At 45.3% G+C, this 23510-nt stretch overlaps 1 protein-coding gene across 1 annotated transcript; it reads left to right on the top strand.

Annotated features, from left to right (window-relative positions):
• Positions 1–13765: 13765 nt before the first annotated feature.
• LOC121547205 (meteorin-like) lies at positions 13766–22277 on the top strand. The gene is made up of 4 exons (XM_041858353.2): positions 13766–14103; positions 15118–15554; positions 18515–18574; positions 19911–22277. Exons 1-4 carry the CDS (start codon positions 14006–14008, stop codon positions 20222–20224), a joined length of 909 nt encoding a protein of 302 aa, XP_041714287.1. The 5' UTR covers positions 13766–14005; the 3' UTR covers positions 20225–22277.
• The last annotated feature ends 1233 nt before the right edge of the window (positions 22278–23510 follow it).

The following is a 23510-nucleotide window of genomic DNA, read 5'->3' as shown; positions in this document are numbered from 1 at the left end:
ATTTGGATAGTTATAACACAAAAACTAAATGATATGCATATTATACATAATGAATCAGTAGCCTACTGCTTAGGTAACATTTTAATTTGGAAAGTTAGTAGTGATGCATCCATTTTAGTTTGGATAGTTATCACATACAAACTCAATATATGCATATTATACAGTATGAAGCAGTAGCCTACTGCAGTAAAGCAGTAAGCAAATGCTTATTATTGCCTAAAACTATACAATGATGACCTCGAAAAACATAATTCATTTGTTAATTATTATTCATTAATTTACAACATTTTGGCAGCAATTTATCTCCATACTATATACACACTTATCTTTGCACTATTGTGGACCTCTGTAGCTCAATTGGTAGAGCATGGTGCTTGTAACGCCAGGGTAGTGGGCTCGATCCCCGGGACCACCCAAACGTAAAAATATATGCACGCATGACTTTAAGTCGCTTTGGATAAAAGCGTCTGCTAAATGGCATATTATTATTATTATTATAAATGCAAAGTAGGCCTCCACTTATGGACACATAAGACTGCTAGCTATAAATCCAGCTGCACACACAGAGTATCCCTCCAGCTATGGGAAAAGTGCTCTGTAGCTTGGGTCTTTGATCCAGGAGCAGCACCAGGAGAGGTCATTTAGCAGATGCTCTTATCCAGAGCGACTTACAGTTAGTTAGTGCATACATTTTTTCATAGTAATCTCTGATTATGGGCCTGGGAAAGACTGACTGAGAGAGAGCACGAGACCTGCTCCAGAGTCAGGCTTCTGTAAGCGTCAGGTAACACTACACTGCCAGGCCCTCCTCCCAGCACACACACACACACACACACAAAAGCATATACACACGCACATACACAGAGGAATAAATGTACCAAATACAGAACATTCGGAAAGTATTCAGACCCCTTCAATTTTTCCACATTTTCTTACGTTACAGCCTTATTCTAAAATGGATTAAATAAAAAAATGTCCACATCAATCTACACACAATACACCATAATGACAAAGCAAAAACTGTTTTTTAGAGATTTTTGCAAATTTATAAAAAATGAAAAATGGAAATATTTCATTTACATAAATATTCAGACCCTTTGCTCAGTACTTTGTTGAAGCACCTTTGGCAGCGATTACAGCCTCGAGTCTTCTTGGGTATGATGCTACAAGCTTGGGACACCAGTATTTGGGGAGTTTCTCCCATTCTTCTCTGCAGATCCTCTCAAGTTCTGTCATGTTGGATGGGGAGAGACGCTGCACAGCTATTTTCAGATCTCTCTAGAGATATTCGATCGGGTTCAAGTCCAGGCTCTGGCTGGGCCACTCAAGGTCATTCAGAGACTTGTCCCGAAGCCACTGTTGCATTTTCTTGGCTGTATGCTTAGGGTCATTGTCCTGTTGGAAGGTGGACCTTATCCCAGTCTGAGGTCCTGAGTGCTCTGGAGCAGGTTTTCATCAAGGATCTCTCTGTACTTTGCTCCGTTCATCTTTCCCTCGATACTGACTAGTCTCCTAGGCCCTGCCGCTGAAAAACATCCCCACAGCATGATGCTGCCAGCACCATGCTTCACCGTAGGGATGGTGCCAGGGTTCCTCCAGACGTGCCAGGGTTCCTCCAGACGTGACGCTTGGCATTCAGGCCAAATAATTCAATCTTGGTTTCATCAAACCAGAGAATCTTGTTTCTCATTGTCTGAGAGTCCTTTAGGTGCCTTTTGGCAAACTCCAAGCAGGCTGTCATGTGCCGTTTATTGATGAGTGGCTTCCGTCTGGCCACTCTAACATAAAGGCCTGATTGGCGGAGTCCTGCAGAGATTGTTGTCCTTCTGGATGGTTCTCCCATCTCCACAAAGGAACTCTGGAGCTCTGTCAGAGTGACCATCGATTTCTTGGTCACCTCCCTTACCAAGGCCCTTCTCCCCCGATTGCTCAGTTTGGCCAGGCGGCCAGCTCTAGGACGAGTCATTGTGGTTCCAAACTTCTTCCATTTGATGGAGGCAACTGTGTTCTTGGGGGCCTTCAATGCTGTATACATTTTTTGGTACCCTTCCCCAGATCTGTGCCTCGACACAATCCTGTCTTGGAGCTCTATGAACAACTCCTTCGACCTCATGGCTTGGTTTCTTGCTCTGACTATGAGAGTGTGATTTGAAGGAGTCAGGCGCAGGAGGGTAAATCGCAGAATACAGAGTTTATTCCGTAGTACACAGTTATGCTGGATAGCGTCAACAGTCCAGTGCGCAAAACAGGCGCACTTGAACAAATACAGGCACACAGGGAAAATATACCCCGGCAATACAAAGTACAGGTAGCTCCACCGAGCTACACTCATCTCACATGAAACAATCACCCACAAGGACAAGGGGGCAGAGGGAACACTTAAAGACATACTAATGAGGGGAATATGAACCAGATGTGTGTAATTGACAAGACAAGACAAATGGAATAATGCGATATGGGGCGGTCGTGGCTAGAAGGCCAGTGACGATGAACGCCGAAGCCTGCCCGAAAAAAGAGGGGAGGCAGCTTTGGAGGAAGTCGTGACAGTACCCTCCCCCCCTTGACACGCAGCTCCAGCAGCGCGCCTACACTGGCCTCGGGGACGGCCAGGAGGACACGGAGCAGGGCGAGCCGGATGGCAACGGTGGAAATCCCCCAACAGGGAGGGATCAAGGATATCCCTCACCGGGACCCAGCACCGTTCCTCCGGACCATACCCCTCCCACTCCACGAGATACTGAAGGACCCCACCCGACGCCTCGAATCCAGGATGAAACGGACAGAGTACGCCTGGGCCCCCTCGATGTCCAGAGGAGGCGGAGGGACCTCCCGCACCTCAGACTCCTGGAGCGGACCAGCCACCACCGGACTGAGGAGAGACACATGAAACTAGGGGTTAATACGGTAATCAGTGGGGAGTAATAACCTATAGGTAACCTTGTTGATTCTCCTCAGGACTTTGAATGGCCCCACAAACTGTGGGCTCAGCTTCCGACAGGGCATGCGGAGGGGCAGATTCCGGCTCGAGAGCCAGACCCAATCACACAGTACGAAGACCGGGGCCTCACTGCGGTGGCAGTCAGCGTTGGTCTTCTGACGACTCACGGGCCGTTGGAGGTGGACGTGGGCAGCGTCCCACGTCTCCTCCACGTGCCGAAACCAGTCATCCACCGCAGGAGCCTCGGTCTGGCTCTGGTGCCACGGTGCCAGAACCGGTTGGTAACCTAAAAGACATTGGAATGGCGTTAGATTAGTGGAGGAGTGACGGAGAGAGTTCTGGGAATATTCGGCCAATGGCAAGAACACCGACCACTCCCCCGGCCGGTCCTGGCAGTAGGACCGCAGGAACCTACCCACATCCTGATTTACCCGTTCCACCTGCCCATTACTCTCGGGGTGGAAACCTGAGGTCAGGCTGACCGAGACCCCCAGATGTTCCATGAACGCCTTCCAGACCTTGGATGTGAACTGGGGACCCCGGTCAGACAATATATCATCTAGTACCCCGTAGTGCCGGACGACATGTGTAAACAGGGCCTCCGCAGTTTGCAGGACCGTGGGGAGACCGGGCAAGGAAGGAGGAGGCAGGCCTTGGAAAATCGGTCCACAACAACCAGGATGGTGGTGTTACCTTGGGAGAGGCGAAGATCGATAAGGAAATCTATGCTCAGGTGAGACCATGGTTGTTGTGGAACTGGTATAAAGGTTGTAACTTACCCACTGGGAGACACTGAGGTGGAGATGGCTCTGTGCATAACGCCTGCTCTATATCCGCGTACATCGCCCATACTACCAGCGCCACAATGCAGGAGGCTGGGAGTATGGGGGTGTTGTCTCTGGGCCTCTCCTCTGTGTCATACAGCCGTGACAATGCGTCTGCCTTCACATTCTTCGTACCCGGGATGTATGATAGTGTGAAATCAAACTGGGTGAAGAATAGGGTCCACCTGGCCTGGCGAGGATTCAGCATCCTCGCTGCTTGGATGTGCTCCAGGTTACGGTGGTCCGTCCAGATGAGGAAAGGGTGTTTCGCCCCTTCGAGCCAATGCCTCCACACGGACAGGGCTCGGACAACAGCCAACAGCTCCCGATCACCAACGTCGTAGTTCTGCTCCGCCAGGCTGAGCTTCTTAGAGAAGAAGGCACAGGGGCGAAGCTTGGTTGGCGTGCCCAAGTGTTGAGACAGGACAGTGCCTATCCCTACCTCGGACGCATCCACCTCCACTATGAACGGTAGTGATGGATCGGGGTGGGCCAGTAACGAGGCTGAGGTGAACAGACCCCTCAGGTTACTGAAAGCCCTGTCAATCTCAGCAGACCAGCGGAGCCAGGACGGCCCTCCCTTCAACAGAGATGTAATGGGAGCTGCGACCTTGCCAAAGCCCCGGATAAACCTCCAAAAGTAGTTGGCGAAGTCAAGAAAGCACTGCACCTCCTTAACCGTGGTGGGAGTCAGCCAATTATGCACAGCTGAAATGTGATCTCCCTCCATCTCCACACCTGAGGTGGTAATGCGGTATCCGAGGAAGGAGATGGACAGCTGGAAAAAAATACACTTCTCTGCCATGGCATAAAGGTAATTTTCCAACAGTCGGGCTAGCACTTTGCGAACCAGGGACAACATGCTCGGCGCGCGTAGCGGAATACACCAGAATGTCATCGATGTAGACCACTACACCGCGACCAAGTATATCCCGAAACACCTTGTTTACAAAGGACTGGAAGACGGATGGAGCATTCATCAAACCGTAGGGCATCACCAGGTATTCATAATGCCCCGTAGTTGTGCTGAATGCTGTCTTCCACTCATCTCCCTCTCAGACACGCACCAGGTTGTACGCACTCCTGAGATCTAATTTGATGAAGAAGTGTGCCCCATGCATTGACTCGATCACTGAAGGAATGAGGGGGAGAGGATAACTAAATCTTATCGTCTCCTTGTTCAGTGGTCGATTGTCAATGCAAGGGCGCAGACCGCCGTCTTTCTTGTTCACAAAAAATTAACTTGTGGAGGCAGGTGAAGTGGAGGGACGTATATACCCCATGGTTGCACCAACAGAAACACCTAGACACCTACCCTGACCACCCCGTGAGAACCCTCTGCGGCCATGAGAAGCTGGGGTTGTGGCGTGCTAACCAAGGGATACCTAATACCACAGGGAAAGCAGGAGAATCAATAATTTAAAAAAAGTGACTTGCTTGCAATGAGTCTCGTGGGTAATCATGGTGACTGGTGCTGTAACTTCCCCAACAAACCCGGACCATAATGGTCGACTATCAAGTGCTCTGATGGGGAGTGGAATGGATAGGGGAACCAATGAAATGCCTACACTGTGTGAGAATGATGCGGCAACATGCGGTGTAATGTCCCTTCGTGCCACCAGAGTGACACTGGCGCTGTCATCCTCCGCTCTCTCGGATTGCGGTTTCACCCAGCTCCATCAGCTTGGGATCTGAGTTGGCCGGGGTGGGAATGGGAAGACCCCCTCCAGGATGTCCTCTGGCTGCCAGCAGGTTGTCCAAACGGATGGCCATGTCCACCAGTTGCGTGAAAGACAACATGGTGTCCCGGCAGGCTAGCTCCCTTCAGACGTCCTCCCGCAGATGGCACCGGAAGTGGTCGATAAGGGCCCGCTCGTTCCACCCGGACCCAGCTGCTAGAGTCCGAAACTCCAAGGCGAAGTCCTGCGCAGTCCTCGTCACCTGCCTCAGGTGGACCAGCCACTCGCCTGCCTCTCAACCTTCGGGTGAGCGAACTCCCGGTTGTTGTCCAACGCGGCTCCTCCTTCATTCTAGACTGCGTTGGCCCACTCCAGGGCATTCCCCGAGAGGCAGGAGACGAGGGCGGACACCTTCTCCCGCTCTGATGGGGCCGGCCTGATGCTGGAGAAGTAGAGCTCGAGTTGGAGGAGGAATCCTTGGCAGAGAGCAACTGTCGCGTCGAACTCCCGTGGTCCCGATATATGGATCCCTCTGGGTGCTGGGGTGTGGGTGGCTGGATCCGGTTGCCCAGCTAGTCTTGACAGATCAGGTCCTCTCCTCGCATTGGACGACCTCAAGAGCCCAATCCATCGCTTCTCCCAAGCTGGTTAGCATTGTTGAATGCTCCTGGACCCATGCCACGACTCCATGCATGCAATCCTCTCCCGCTTACTCCATAGCGGGTGGGTGATTCTGTGAGAGTGTGAATTGAAGGAGTCAGGCACAGGAGGGTTTCTCACAGAATACAGAGTTTATTCCGTAGTACACAGTTACGCTGGATAGCGTCAACAGTCCAGTGTGCAAAACAGGCGCACTGGAACAAATACAGGCACACAGGGAAAATATACCCAGGCAATACAAAGTACAGGTAGCTCCACCGAGCTACACTCATCTCACATGAAACAATCACCCACAAGGACAAGGGGGCAGAGAGAACACTTAAACACATACTAATGAGGGGAATATGAACCAGGTGTGTGTAATTGACAAGACAAATGGAATGATGAGATATGGAGTGGTCGTGGCTAGAAGGCCGGTGACGACAAACGCCAAAGCCTGCCCGAAGAAGGAGGGGAGGCAGCTTCTTCGGGCAGGCTTTGGCGTTTGTAGCTCAGCTGGTAGAGCACGGCGCTTGTAACGCCAAGGTAGTGGGTTCGATCCCCGGGACCACCCATACACAAAAAAAATTTATGCACACATGACTGTAAGTCGCTTTGGATAAAAGCGTCTGCTAAATGGCATATTATTTTTTAATATTACATGCATTGTCAATTGTGGGACCTTATATAGACAGGTGTGTGCCTTTCCAAATCATTTCGAATCAGTTGAATTTACCACAGGTGGACTCCAATCAAGTTGTAGAAACATCTCAAGGATGATCAATGGAAACAGGATGCACCTGAGCTCAATTTCGAGTCTCATAGCAAAGGGTCTGAATACTTATGTAAATAAGGTACTTCCGTTTTGTCATTATGTGGTATTGTGTGTAGATTGATGAGGATTATTTTAAAAAAAAATCAATTTTAGAATAAGGCTGTAACGTAACAAAATGTGGAAAAAGTCAAGGGGTCTGAATACTTTCCGAATGCACTGTAAATACACAAATTGCACACACACACACACACACAAGCATGCACGCATGGACATACACACACACACACACAGAGGCATACGTATACCAAATAAATATACAAAGTGTATAACATTCTCATACTCATACTCACACAAGGACGGTGTTTAAAGATACTGCATTCACAAGCCAGTGTGAATACTGTGAACACGGACTCATACGAGAAGATGGGTAAACTCTACAACAGAGAAAATCTGGTTCACTGTTTGAACCATGGGAACTACCAAACAGCATTTCTTTGTAATCAATGATCACATTGTGTTAAGAATGAGGACATTTTACAATACACTCACACACACTGCTGACTACTCCCTAATTGGCAAAAGCATCCTCTCTGTTCTCTGAAACTGTGCTGTGTGCTGAACTGCACGTGTAAACTGGAACTGCAAAAATGCAACCTAAGCAAGAACACAGATGATTTGAGATGGAGGTGCCCTCCCTGGGGAACTGCTTAGGTAATGGTAAGTGTGTGTGAAATCAAATCAAATTGTATTTGTCACATGCGCCTACTACAAAAAGTGTAGACTTTACCATGAAATGTTTACTTACGAGCCCTTTCCCAACAATGCAAAGTTTAAAAAGGTGGAAAATTTTCACCAAAACAAAAGCTATATACAAGGAGTATCAGTTCCGAGTCAATGTCCTACGAGGTAGTTGAGGGGATTGAGGTAAAATGGACATGTAGGTGTGTGGTGTGTGTGTGTGTGTGTGTGTGTGTGTGTGTGTTGGAGTGTCAGTGTAGTATGTGTGAGTGTGCATAGAGCCAGTGCAAGAGACTCAGTGCAACAACAAAAAATATGGCGTCAATGCAAATAGTCTCGGTAGCCATTTGACTAACTCTTCAGCAGTCTTATGGCTAGAAGCTGTTCAGGAGCCTTTTGGTCCCAGACTTGGTGCTCCGGTACCGCTTGCCATGCGGTAGCAGAGAGAAGTCTATGACTTGCGTGGCTGGAGTCTTTGACAATTTTTAGGGCCTTCCTCTGACACCGCCTGGTATAGAGGTCCTGGATGGCAGGGAGCTCGGCCCCAGTGATGTACTGGGCCGTACGCACTACCCTCTGTAGCGCCTTACGATCGGATACCAAGCAGTTGCCATAACAAGCAGTGATGCAGCCAGTTAAGATGCTTTCAATGGTGCAGCTGTATAACTTTTTGAGGATCTGAGGGCCCAAGTCAAATCTTTTCAGCCTCCTGATGGGGAAGAGGCATTGTCGTGCCCTCTTCATGTCTGTGTTGGTGTGTTTGGACCATGATAGGTCCTTAGTGATGTGGACACTGAAGAACTTGAAGCTCTCGACCCGCTCCACTACAGCCCTGTTGATGTGAATGGAGGCGTGCTCGGCCCTCTGTTTCCTGTAGTCCACGATCAGCTCTTTTGTCTCGCTGACGTTGAAGTAGAGTTTGTTGTACTGGCACCAACTGCCAGGTCTCTAACCTCCTCCCTGTAGGCTGTCTCATCGTCGTCGGTGATCAGGCGTACCACAGTCGTGTCGTAGGCAAACTTAATAATGGTGTTGGAGTTGTGTGCGGCCACGCTGTCGTGGGTGAACAGGGAGTACAGGAGGGGACTAAGCACGCTCCCCTGAGGGGCCCCTGTGTTGAGGGTCAGCGTGGCAGATGTGTAGTTTCCTACCCTCACAACCTGGGGGCGGCCCGTCAGGAAGTCCAGGATCCAGTTGCAGAGGGAGGTGTTTACTCCTTACCTTAATCCTTACCTTAGTGATGAGCTTGGAGGGCACAATGGTGTTGAACGCTGAGCTGTAGTCAATGAACAGCATTTTCACGGTGTTCCTTTCAGGGCTACAGATGTGAGTGCTACAGGGCGATAAACATTTGGTTACCTTGGCGTTCTTGGCCACAGGGACTATGGTGGTCTGCTTGAAACAAACATGTAAGTATTACATGTGGTCCTCTGTAGCTCAATTGGTAGAGCATGGCGCTTGTAGTGGGTTTGATCCCCGGGACCACCCATACGTAAAAATTTATGCACACATGACTGTAAGTCGCTTTGGATAAAAGTGTCTGCTAAATGGCATATTATTATTATTATTATATTACAGACTGGGTCAATGAGAGGTTAAAAATGTCAGTAAAGACAATTGCCAGCTGGCAGCGCATGCTCTGATTATGCGTCCTGGTAATCCATCTGGCCCTGCGGCCTTGTGAATGTTAACCTGCTTAAAGGTCTTACTCACATCAGCTACGGAGAGCGTGATCACACAGTCATCCGGAACAGCTGGTCCTCTCATGCATGGTTCAGTGTTGCTTAACTCGAAGCCGGCATAGAAGGCATTTAGCTAGTCTGGTAGGCTCACGTCACTGGGCAGCTCGTTGCCCTGTTTCCCTTTGTAATCAGTGATTTGCAAGCCCTGCCACATCAGACGAATATCAGAGCCCGCATATTAGGATTCGATCTTAGTCCTGTATTGACGCTTTGCCTGTTTGATGGTTCATCGGAGGGCTTAGAGGGATTTATTTTAAGCGTCCGGATTAGTGTCCGGCTGCTTGAAAGCGGCAGCTCTAGCCTTTAGCTCAGTGCAGATGTTGCCTGTAATCCATGGCTTGTGGTTGGGATATGTACGTATGGTCACTGGGGGAATCATTGTTTTTATGGATACGCGTGTACGGTACAGTGTATGTATTCATACGTTTGTGTGCAAGATGCACAATGTGCACAGTAATGTATATTCATAGCAATAGTACCCATAACTAAGTTAGGCCACTAATATATTCATATTGTCGTTGACTCTATTACCCTCCACCTCTGTTTCCTTGAGATGCTGGTCCTTTGAAATGCCCCGGGAAAAACAAAGCTCTGTCCTCATAGAGACAATGGCGTCTGAGGCCTTGTCATAACTCAATCAGAAGGCCTTTCCCTGCTTTTCATCACACACACGCAGAAATGCATGCAGACACCCACACCATAGGCCGTATAAAACACACACATGCAGAGAGAAACAGAGACACGCACACACACACACACACACACACACACACACATACATACACTACCAGTCAAAGGTTTGGACACACCTACTCATTCCAGGGTTTTTCTTTATTTTTACTATTTTTTACATTGTAGAATAATAGTGAAGACATCAAAACTATTAAATAACACATATGGAATCATGTGGTAACCAAAAAAGTGTTAAACAAATCAAAATATATTTTATATTTGAGATTCTTCAAATAGCCACCCTTTACCTTGATGACAGCTTTGCACACTCTTGGCAATCTCTCAACCAGCTTCATGAGGTAGTCACCTGGAATGCATTTCAATTAACAGGTGTGCCTTCTTAAAAGTTAATTTGTGGAATTTATTTCCTTCTTTAATGCATTTGAGCCAATCAGTTGTGTTGTGACAAGGTAGGGGTGGTATACAGAAGATAGCCCTATTTGGTAAAAGACCAAGTCCATATTATGGCAAGAACAGCTCAAATAAGCAAAGAGAAACGACAGTCCATCACTACTTTAAGACATGAAGGTCAGTCAATACGGAACATTTCAATAACTTTTAAAGTTTCTTCAAGTGCAGACGCAAAAACCATGAAGCGCTATGATGAAACTGGCTCTCATGAGGACCGCCACAGGAATGGAAGACCCAGAGTTACCTCTGCTGCAGTGGATAAGTTCATTAGAGTTACCAGCCTCAGAAATTGCAGCCCAAATAAATGCTTCACAGAGTTCAAGTCGCAGACACATCTCAACATCAACTGTTCAGAGGGGACTGTGTAAATCAGGCCTTCATGGTCAAATTGCTGCAAAGAAACCACTACTAAAGGACACCAATAAAAAGAAGAGACCTGCTTGGGCCAAGAAACAAGAGCAATGGACATTAGACCGGTGGAAATGTGTCCTTTGGTATGGAGTACAAATTGGAGATTTTTGGTTCCAACCGCTGTGTCTTTGTGAGACGCGGTGTGGGTGAACGGATGATCTCCGCATGTGTAGTTCCCACCGTAAAGCATGGAGGAGGAGGTGTTATGGTGTTGGGGTGCTTTGCTGGTGACACTGTCTGTGATTTATTTAGAATTCAAGGCACACTTAACCAGCGTGGCTACTACAGCATTCTGCAGCGATACGCCATCCCATCTGGTTTGGGCTTAGTGGGACTATCATTTGTTTTTCAACAGGACAATGACCCAACACACCTCCAGGCTGTGTAAGGGCTATTTGACCAAGAAGGAGAGTGATGGAGTGCTGCATCAGATGACCTGGCCTCCACAATCCCCCGACCTCAACCCATTTGGGATGGTTTGGGATGAGTTGGACGGCAGAGTAAAGGAAAAGCAGTCAACAAGTGCTCAGTATATGTGGGAACTCCTTCAAGACTGTTGGAAAATCATTCCAGGTGAAGCTGGTTGAGAGAATGCCAAGAGTGTGCAAAGCTGTCATCTAGGCAAAGGGTGGCTATTTGAAGAATCTCAAAAATAAAATATATTTTGATTTGTTTAATACTTTTTTGGTTACTACATGATTCCATATGTGTTATTTAATAGTTTTGATGTCTTCACTATTATTCTACAATGTAGAAAATTGTAAAAATAAAGATAACCCCTGGAATGAGTAGGTGTTTCCAAACTTTTGACTGGTACTGTACGTACATACAATTGAAGTCAGAAGTTTACATACATCTAGGCCAAATATATTTTAACTTGTTTTTCACATGTCCTGACATTTAATCCTAGTAAATATTCTGATTTTAGGTCAGTTAGGATCACCAATTTATTTTAAGAATGTAAAATGTCAGAATAATAGTAGAGAGAATTATTTATTTCAGCTTTTATTTATTTAATCACATTCCCAGTGGGTCAGAAGTTTACATACACTCAATTAGTATTTGGTTAGTATTACATACATTCCCTTTAAATTGTTTAACTTGGGTCAAATGTTTCGGGTAGCTTTCCACAAGCTTCCCACAATAAGTTGGGTGACAGAGCTGGCCAAACAGTTATATTTTTGTTTCATCAGACCAGAGGACATTTCTCCAGAAAGTGCGATCTTTGTCCCCATGTCTAGTTGCAAACCGTAGTCTGGCTTTTTTATGGTGGTTTTGGAGCAGTGGCTTCTTCTTTGCTGAGCGGCATTTCAGGTTATGTCGATATAGGACTCGTTTTACTGTGGATATAGATACTTTTGTACCTGTTTCCTCCAGCATCTTCACAAGGTCCTTTGCTGTTTTTCTGGGATTGATTTTCACTTTTCGCACCAAAGTACGTTCATCTCTAGGAGACAGAATGCGTCTCCTTCCTGAGCGGTCTGACGGCTGCGTGGTCCCATGGTGTTTATACTTGCGTACTACTGTTTGTACAGATGAACATGGTACCTTCAGGCGTTTGGAAATTGCTCCCAAGGATGAACCAGACTTGTGGAGGTCTAAAAACAAATTTCAGAGGTCTTTGCTGATTTCTTTTGATTTTCCATGATGTCAAGCAAAGAGGCACTGAGTTTGAAGGTAGCCCTTGAAATACTTCCACAGGTACACCTCCAATTGACTCAAATAATGTCAATTAGACTATTAGAAGCTTCTAAAGCCATGAAATCTTTTTCTGGAATTTTCCTAGCTGTTTAAACTTCTGACCCACTGGAATTGTGATACAGTGAATTATAAGTGAAATAATCTGTCTGTAAACAATTCTTAGAAAGATTACTTGTGTCATGCACAAAGTAGATGTCCTAACCGACTTAACAAAACTATAGTTTGTTAACAAGAAATTTGTGGAGTGGTTGAAAAACGAGTTTTAATGATTCCAACCTAAGTGTATGTAAATTTCTGACTTCAACTGTACATACATTCAAAGTCCCAGGAAGATGGATGGGGATACCAGTACAAAATACATTTTAATTAGGTTATAATACTGCTACATGAAAGAGATCCCCAGCAGGGTGAGGGCAGAGGGCACAGCACTCAGCGGGGACACCCTCCACCTTTTCATCCATCTCCTCTTCATCATCTTCATCTTCATGGCCATTGGTGTTGTCACAAGTTAGCTATGAGTAACAGATGAAGCTAACCAAGGAGTTAAACTTTTCTAAGTCCTTAGTTAGCATTAGCGCAATAAGGAAAACTTCTCTACTCCATTCATACTGTTCAGTCTCTAGGTTGAATTTTCTCTGTCAGTCTTGCTTGTGCTTCTAACATGAACTTTGTATTTCTTAGCCATCATTAGTATCTAAACCTCTTCTTGTTCATGATGGAATCATTGTTTTCCATTTTCTTCTACTTTTGAGGAGGTGGGATCCAACACAAGTAGGCCTATATTGTCAATAACTTTCAAGTCAAGCATTTCACTCACCCTGATAAAATATGTTTTCTGTGATTTTACTTATAATATGTCAGAGAAAATATGAGGACAAAGTGCTCTCACATTTCAACAAAGGAGGTCAGATTGGGTTATCATCTCCAAACTCATATTTCTGCCCATGCAATTTACTATTGTCCTACTTTGTGCAAGCTTGTTTGACACAATGGTAAATGCCTCTTATCTATTACCAACATAGTTTATTCTTGCATACTGATAGATCATTCTTCTTCTGTCACGGGCAACAGATCACACTCATCCCCCTCTCGTGTGAGTGGTTTAAAGTTTCTCCTCTCCAACTCTGATTGGTCGACCAACTTGCGCTCACAGGCAAAACACTTCAGATGACTCCTCTCTTTATGCACTACGATCAGGGAGTCAGAATAGAAGTAGGGACACTCCTTTAAAAGTGTAGCTGGAACTATATTTTCAGCAAGAAGAGGAGGCTACCGCGCTATGGAGGTTGCCAAGAACAGCCAAAGACAATTTGCTTAGATAGGGGATAGTGGAGATTCCCATGTGTAAAGGTTGAAGGGACTGCATCTTTGGAACATTTACGTTTTTCTCAAAGTCGTAGCAGCTACTGAAGGAAATGGCTATTTCTTGGATTTACAAAGTTTGGATCCTACTCTTACCCATTGACAGCACTCTGTCCAGTTATTCCGATGACCAATGCAGCTGGAGAGGGAGGCAAGTATCACTTTATAACGGTTTATTCAAGTTCATTTGTTTTATGTAGAACCATTCGGATTTTTTTCTAAAATGTAGCAAGGTGCAAAATAAAATTGCGTTTTTATTCGTTCTGAATGTATTTGAGTTCCGTTCAGCTTTGGTGGTCAAATATCGCACCTTAGTTGAATCAATACAGGACAGTTGGGCGCAATTAAATGTTTCCAGTGCTTTGCAACAAAGTATCACTCGCGCCTTGGGGTTGCAGTCTTGCAGAGTGAGCTGGAGAGAGTTATGCCGTTAAAAAACAATGATTTTATATTAATTGCACATTTTTAATTCCCATTTATAAAACCAAATGCCAGGTCATGTTTGGCGGTTTAAATTACCACTACACGCTGTAAAGTCAGTCACCTTTTTTAATGACACCGACGCGCTCCTTTGGTGACCAATAGGCGGCGCTCCTTTTTTCTGCAAATGGAAACCTCAGTTCAATGTCTATTTTGAAAGCCTGTTTTAATCGTTTTCAAATGATGTACTTAAAATTAGTAAAATGCACTCCAAGCAAAATCTCCAGCTTAAAAGGTTAATCTGTTGTCATTCATTCATTCAATTATTTGATGGTCCTCTGTAGCTCAATTAGTAGAGCATGGCGCTTGTAATGCCAGGGTAGTGGGTTCAATCCCCGGGACCACCCATACATAAAAATGTACGCACGCATGACTGTAAGTCGCTTTGGATAAAAGCCTCTGCTAAATGGCATATTATATTTGATGTTGCAAGCTCTCCCTCAGTCCCTCTCAAGTTCCCCCACATCTAAAGCCCTATACCCAAACCACACATCCTGCAATGTTCAGTGCAATTTCCTTCATGGTTTTTGAGAAAATTGCACCACATCCTACAAGTGGTATATTGGTGACTCCTATTTCAGCCAAGAGGACAAGTTCTGAGGACTAGTCTGTCTGGCTTTGGAGGTCATAGAAGTCCACTTATATAACTATCTCCTTTCTCTCTCTCCATCTTTTCATCCCATAGTGGTCTGTCCCAACAGCAAGGCAGTGTGGAGCAGATCTCTCTCCACTGTTCTGAGGGTGCTCTGGACTGGCTCTATCCTAAGGGGGCGCTCCGCCTCACCCTGTCCCCCAGGTTGCCCTCTGCAGTGGTGGGGCCCGGGGGAAGCAGCTCGGGCCTGATCACGGCCTGCGTCAAGCCCTCAGAGCACTTCCACGGGGCCCAGCTCTACTTGGAGAGAGACGGGGTCCTGGAGCTCCTGGTAGGGGATCGTCTGGAGGAGTCTCCCCCGCCCCGGGTGCGCTGCTTCAGCCGCCTGCCCGGCGAGAAGGTGGCCCTCTTCCTCCAGGCCACGCCCCATCAGGACATCAGCCGCCGCATTGCATCTTTCCGCTACGAGCTGCGAGGGGATTGGACGGTGCACCTGTCACTCGACTCGAACCCCGTCAGCAGTAATGAAGGTGAGTTGGACCAAGGAGGGAGGCAGCCATGTTGGATCAGTCTGGGTCATGGAAGGGTCATTTGGGCTGAAATAGATAGACATAAAAGGGTGAACTATAAAGATTTCTCTCATCGCAAAGCAAGGAAAAGATAGTGTTACATTTGTTTTGAATATGCTCCTGGAGGGTCGATTGGCCTAACAAACAACTTTTAGAATTTGTTTTAGCTCAGATTCGATAATTCAATTCTCCTCTCCCCCACATACTTCCTGTATTTCTCTTTGTGTGGGTCTCTGAGTCATATTACATATATTTAGTCAAACCCCCCTAAAGATGTTTCCGCGCAAACAGACCTGCTTTTTGGGGTTCATTTTCAGTTTTCTCTGTGTCCAGGCAGAGTAGAGTGGGGGTCCTCTAGTTTCCCTGGAAGCATAGGTCTACAGAGCCTGTCCCCTGGTTTAGATTTGAAGGGGAATGGAGGGGGAGGGGGAGGGTTAGGGGGGGACAAAAGCCCAGTATGTGGGGCCTTCTCTCCAGAGCCCACAGCTTTCAATGGGGAGTGTTCTGAGATTACTGCCGTTGCCTTGGAGACAGGGAGACCTCTGCCCCAGCTGAGATGCTCCTCTCTTTTGTTGAGCGGCCCCTCTTTAAGGAGACTTGTCTCTAGGAATACACCCCCTCCCCGCTCTAGAGTCTACACACACACACTGGCTGGGCATGTGGGGAGGTTTGCTCTATGGGCCAGTGAGGAGGCAGGAATCTCATTTATCAGACATTTTCACTATGAAGGGGGCAGCTAGGAGGGTTGGGGGGTGAACTTCTTGGAACTTACAAGGCCAGCAGAACTAAAAAAAAATGGCAGGGTGTTTTTGTGCAGTCAATTCAATGCAGCCAGGGTTTGGTGGTTTGGTTTCACTCTGCGTCCCTTTCTTGTGGCCATCTGTGGACTGGGTCCTTGTCTGAAATGGAGGAGGATGTATTTGATTTTCCACAGTGAAGTTTTTAAATTGATAAACAGCTGTGAACAGTAGCGGTGCGTTGGTAAAATCACTGGGAAGCCAAGCCAGGAAAAAGCCATATTACAATCTATTTTGTGATAATTGCGTTGTTTGCTGGATAACCCATCCATTGATACACCACCATGATATACATTAAGGCAGAGACAACAAAAAGACAAGTCACACAGTGGCGGAATAAATTCAACCACACACACCTGTTTCATCACAAAACCAGAGAGCAACATCTATCTGGTGAAGTCCACAAAGCAAATATTGCATGCAAAACAGTTGCTTAACCATGTTGTAGGTCATGTAAGTCAGCACAAAGAAAACAGGAGCACTGCCTCCGCTATTCCATTTAATTTCATTTCAACTTAAACATTTAAACATCATCAACTCAACTAGGCTATATTGTATATGATTAGCCTAATACAATGAAAACAAACTTAAAGATATCAAAACTATTTAGTCCAATCAATGTTGCTAAATATCATGTGGTTGTCCATTGTACTGATTTCTGTGTGTGTGTGCGCGCGCAAGTAGAAAAAGCATGTTGACTCACCCTACTTGTAGACTAGATGAACACCAATGCCATCCTCCTCGCGTTCATGTCTATGACTGTCATACAGTAGTACACGATTTTAGTTTTTGATGTCCAAGAGTAGGCTACCTGGCTAAAATGCTTGCTAGCCTAACTTTCTCACATGGGCAACAATGAACCAGCTAAGTTAGCTAGCTTGTTAATGTGAGCCTACTACATCTAGGCTATATATTGAACTTCAATCGTCTCTGGCCAGTGGCACAATGAATGAATTTATGGTTAGATCAGAATAGCCATTCTAATCATTGGCCTGTACGGAGAATTTAAGTAAAAACACCAAGTCCAAATCCCCATCTCCATCCATGGCTTAGGAAAGGGCCAATTTAGCTAGCTAGCTACTGCAGGACAACAGCATGTCACGAGCAGACCAGAAACCATTTTGTTTTCGGACAATTACGTTTTGCTTTTGATGTGATTTGATTGGTGTGATGCCTAATCCAAACTGCTGCACCAGGACCACCGACTGTTGAGCTAATAAATTTTTTTATCAACTGAGGCCAAATGCTCGCTGGCATCAATCAATCAAAATGTTACGGCGGCAACATGTCATACTATTTTTGTCCAGACAGCATCCAGATGCATGGGCTACACATATTGAGACAGGGAGGCGCTGTTTCCCTCGCTTCGATGATTTCTCCAGTGAGATCGATACAACCAATTGCGAATTGAAGGACAATTATGAAAACACAGACAGACGAAGATACATTATCTTATAATTTTTGGGGAAGCCTGGCTTCCCTTGGCCTCCATGAATACACGCCACTGGCTGTGAATGAAGCCGTCACAACACCTAGGAAGGAAGTGCCTTCTGAAAAAGTGGCGCTTTGTCCATTTTAAATCTTTTAAAGTTCTCCACCCTCCTCTCTCGCCCCTGTCGGGTTGACTTTTATGAGGTGTGGGTGCAGACACCCTAGCAGGATCTAGGGTGGGGGTGGGAGGTAGGGGGGCTGTTTCATTTAGCTTTAAAAACGTCTGGGGCAAGTGGAGTCTCGCACCTTTTTAAGTTTCACTGGCCTTCCTCGCCGAACCGTAAAGTAGCAGCTGTCTGAACACTGCAGTGTGTGTGTGTGCGTGCGTGTATCTCTTTGCATGTGGTTTGTTCAGTACCTGGCTATTCACATCATGCCTCCAGAGCATTTGATCTTCGTTATAAGCTTCTTTCCAACCTTTTTCAAGTGTCCGTTAAGTGTGCAACAGGATAGGTTAAAGCTCAACACATTACATAAAGCTTTGTTATAACATGAAAAAATAAAGTAGTTATGACATGGTTATGTGGTTTACAATATCAAACAAGGGAGTAAGCGAAGAGTGGATGGAATTGCCATTTGTTTGATTAGTGGAGCTTTCCAACTGACTGGTTCTTTCTTCCTCTCTCTCCCCAGGTGCCTGCAGACCCTGTAACAACACAGAGCTCCTTATGGCCGTCTGCACCAGTGACTTTGGTGAGCTCTTCTCTTTTACAACCTCCTGTTTTGTTGTCCGGGGTGCCGTATAACAATAAAATAACATTCCAGACCAGGAACAGTTTGGCAGAGGTGTGGACTCGAGTCACATGACTTGGACTCGAGTCTGACTCGAGTCACAAATTTGATGACTTGAGACTCAACTTGATACAGAATAAAATAACTTGACTTGGAGCCTCAAGACTCTGGACTTGACTTTGACTGGAGACTTGAAATTATCTGGCCAGGGTTTGTCACTTATTTTGTGGCACTTCAAGAGCAAAAAAATCAAACAAGCAATATATCATGACAGGTCAACCAACAGAGGCCAAGCATTTGAAAGCTGCATCCTCCGAAGATTTATGGCGATCCGCTCTCTTGACAATTTGACCATTTGCGCTTCCCCGATCCTATAGCTGTACAGCAAATCAACAATCTGTTCGCTAGATCGATCAGTGGTTCTCAAACAATCACTGCGCAAATGTGGCCTGTCATTACAGCCATAAATGGTGATGCATTTTCAAAACGCAAGATACAGAAATAAACTACGTTTTACATCTGCATATTGAGCCTAACGTGATTTGAGACTCGGACCTTGTGATTTGAGACTTGCATGTGACTCGAATAATGGTGACTTGGTCCCACCTCTGCAGTTTGGTGTCACACTGCATTTTCTACCCCAATTCAATACTACATTTACTTCAATACAAAATGGTTAGAAAAGCCATTCAGTTGCAGCCAAAAAAAGTAATAATTTTGTGTCAGGATTCAGGAACTACAAATTGGTTGTACCGAATCGTCTTAAAGTGAGGGTACCCTAGGTCTAAGGTTGGACCGACAGTGATCTAAATCCAAATCCCCCGAACTACTTAATGTATGCAGAGGTGAAACAGCACAACTTTTTTCCTCTCCAGTTCCCTGAAGTTTCCCCCCTGAGACAGTGCAGTGGACTAATCCGTATGGCTCTAATTCAGCCATAATCGGACTGAATTATGTCAGAGGGGATTATAGAACTGTTCCAGGAAGCTCTCAATACTAATTTAACTGACTCTAACTAATGTTAGCCTCTGGTGGGCTAGGATCCTAGTTACTTGTTAATTACTTCAGCTGTTTTTTGACAGCTAAAAGGTGACCGGTTTCCCAGCAATTTCAAATATGTTTTTAGAATGTGAAGAGCAGGTATTTAAGAAAATTACATTAATTCAAAGATATGTCCTCCACCAACTTAGTCCACATTTTGTTGAACTATGATCTTCATATTTGTAACAGCTGTTACAAACTAATCTGGTCAATAGAGCTTGTGACTGACTAACTGGTATGTCTCTTCTCCCCACAGTGGTGCGTGGTAACATCAAGGCGGTGGATGAGGACAGTGAGCTACGGGCGGCGGTAATCAAGGTCAGCGCCACCCGAGTATTTCGCCAGAAATATGCCCTGTTCACCGGGACAGGCCGTCTGACCATCTCAGGCGAGATCAGGACCCTGCTGCAGTGCGGTGTCCGGCCCGGGGCAGGAAGCTTCCTCTTCACCGGCCGAGTACACTTTGGCGAGTCATGGCTGGGCTGCGCGCCCCGCTACAAGGACTTCCTCCAGGCCTACACTCAGGCCAAGTTGGCCCAGCAGCTACCCTGTGAACTGGCTGTGGACTGAGCAGAACCACCCCAAATCTCGGCTGACTACTCCCCTGAAATAGGGCTTGCCTCACAAGACAGCCTTAACTCGATCAGCCTGTCCTCTTGTTTGCCAAACCTCACAGTGAAAGGTGAAGAAGATGGAAGCCTACCCGATGGTGTAACTGTGGGCCAATCCTGCCATGAAGGTCCTGTTGGATGCAGTCTTCCCCAAAGGACTGAGGAGTTGGGCATGGACATTCGTAGCAACATTCCCAGTGCAATATGCAGTCCTGTGGAGATATGAAGGACACTGTGGACTAGATGAGATTAAATCATTTGGCACTGGACAAATGTTCCAGATGCCAAAATGCTTATTCGGAATTCTCAGAAGAGCTTTCTGTAAGAACAAGCAACAATTTGTCAGGCATGGATTCAGAGCTATTGAGTGTGACTTTGTCTTTTAAACTCAGGAAAATATGTGAAAAACTCTGTGGTGAAGTTAGTCTGTTTAGTAGTTACACAATTGCTATCCCAGTGTTTAACCACAAGGCTGTGGTGTTCTTCTATGGTAGTCTTCAAAATGGCCATTCATTTTCTTCAATGTTTTGACAAGTTTGGGAAATCTACAATTTTGTGTCCAAGATTTCCGCACAAATGTGTAGCTGAAACAAACAATGGTGGACTATTCTCAGTGTTACGATTCTTTATTGGAGATTAGGGAGGGGCTTTATTTTTTCAATATTTTATTTTTTTAAATCGTAATTTGCACTGATAAGGGAAAGGGAATGATCTGGAAAATCTGATGCTGCAAGCACTGAAAACCAAATGAAAAGCTGATTATGTAGCGTAGAAGAGGCGTAATCAGAACTTAATATATGTACAGCTATTGCTAGCGCATGTTAGTGCTAGGCTAGGGCTGGCGCATGTTAGTGCTAGGCTAGGGTTGGCGCATGTTAGCGCTAGGCTAGGGCTGGCGCATGTTAGCACTAGGGTTAGCACATATTAGCTCTAGGCTAGGGCTAGCACATGTTAGTGCTAGGCTAGGGCTAGCACATGTTAGCACTAGGCTAGGGCTAGTGTAGAAGGTTCGAAGCTCGCTTCTCTCTAGTGCTGAAAGCACTTTCACGATATTAGTCAAGTCTGAGATCATTTTTCTCTAAGTACCCACAGGATAATTCTGCCTTTTAGAACCCTGCATACATATTTATATGCTGATTTGATTTTAATTTGAAACCTTTTTTTCGAGTTGAACATAATAATTTTGCAGCAGTGTTTCCCATTACAGCCATTTTGTAGCTATTCATACCCATTTTCCACATTAAAAAATGTACCAACTGTAAGCCTAAGAAAAGCTGTCTACAAAAAGCTGCAAAATTCTACCAAAACTGATGTCTTGATAATGAATTGCTATAAGGCCTACTGGCCCAGATTTATGTCATAGTTTGAAGTTCAATAACAACTGTATTAATGGGAGTTTGGCAGGAAATTGTTTAAGTTTGTGGGACTACAACTGTTGACAACTGCAATATTCCCCTTAGTAAAAGTCCAATGGGATATGTCTCAAAGCTGGCAGAAAGAGTTGCAGTAGCTACCTAGTTTTCACAAGCATGTGTCCGAAATGTTGATAGCCATGTTGAGCCGTGAAAACCTCAAACAATTTAGTCCAAATATCAATACTGAATTCTTCAAGCAATATTCAATGTATTTGCGTAATACTCTTTCAACCAGCTTTGGGGTTAGCAGTAAGTATCTCTGGACTATTTTACGAGGGGGACAAAACATGTCAATGGCAATTCTGGCCAGTCAAAAGATGTCACGTCTTATGTGCACTAATCGATTAAACGGTTAATATCAAATTAACATGATGTGCTGGAGTGGTATGTAAAAAAGAAATGCGCAGTACTGCCATGTTTGCTGATATTGTCAATTATTTCTATGTGAGTGTGATTTTGTGTTCATACCAATGTTAATATGTAAATAAGAACATCTAGAAACAAAAAACTACTTATGGAGGGGGAAAAAACATTGGTTCATTATTGTGGAGTGTTTATATGTGGTCTGTAACATAAAGTCTGAAAAGCTCATTCGAATATCATGGATTTTTCTTTAATCTCTGCATGGTTGCTTCTTTGACTAACTTTTATAGTGAAATTATATAGTTTTATAATTGTCCTCTCTCATGCACACATCTTTAAAACATTAGGCTAACTCACACTACAGATGAAAAACATGGCCCTATTTTATTACACTGATTCAAACCGCAACCTCTAGTTGTCACTTGGATATGCAGTGGGGGAAAAAAGTATTTAGTCAGCCACCAATTGTGCAAGTTCTCCCACTTAAAAAGATGAGAGAGGCCTGTAATTTTCATCATAGGTACACGCCAACTATGACAGACCAATTCAGAAAAAAAAATACAGAAAATCACATTGTAGGATTTTTAATGAATTTATTTGCAAATTATGGTGGAAAATAAGTATTTGGTCACCTACAAACAAGCAAGATTTCTGGCTCTCACAGACCTGTAACTTCTTCTTTAAGAGGCTCCTCTGTCCTCCGCTCGTTACCTGTATTAATGGCACCTGTTTGAACGTGTTATCAGTATAAAAGACACCTGTCCACAACCTCAAACAGTCACACTCCAAACTCCACTATGGCCAAGACCAAAGAGCTGTCAAAGGACACCAGAAACAAAATTGTAGACCTGCATCAGGCTGGGAAGACTGAATCTGCAATAGGTAAGCAGCTTGGTTTGAAGAAATCAACTGTGGGAGCAAATATTAGGAAATGGAAGACATACAAGACCCCTGATAATCTCCCTCCATCTGGAGCTCCACGCAAGATCTCACCCCGTGGGGTCAAAATGATCACAAGAACGGTGAGCAAAAATCCCAGAACCACACGGGGGGACCTAGTGAATGACCTGCAGAGAGCTGGGACCAAAGTAACAAAGCCTACCATCAGTAACACACTATGCCGCCAGGGACTCAAATCCTGCAGTGCCAGACGTGTCCCACTGCTTAAGCCAGTACATGTCCAGGCCCGTCTGAAGTTTGCTAGAGTGCATTTGGATTATCCAGAAGAGGGTTGGGAGAATGTCCTATGGTCAGATGAAACCAAAATAGAACTTTTTGGTAAAAACCCAACTCGTCGTGTTTGAAGGACAAAGAATGCTGAGTTGCATCCAAAGAACACCATACCTACTGTGAAGCATGGGGGTGGAAACATCATGCTTTGGGGCTGTTTTTCTGCAAAAGGACCAGGACGACTGATCCGTGTAAAGGAAAGAATGAATGGGGCCATGTATCGTGAGATTTTGAGTG

This window comes from Coregonus clupeaformis, chromosome 31, assembly GCF_020615455.1.
Source record: "Coregonus clupeaformis isolate EN_2021a chromosome 31, ASM2061545v1, whole genome shotgun sequence".
NCBI lineage: Eukaryota > Metazoa > Chordata > Actinopteri > Salmoniformes > Salmonidae > Coregonus > Coregonus clupeaformis.
Note: the sequence above shows the minus strand (reverse complement) of the source record. Positions and strands in the feature narration are given on the sequence as shown.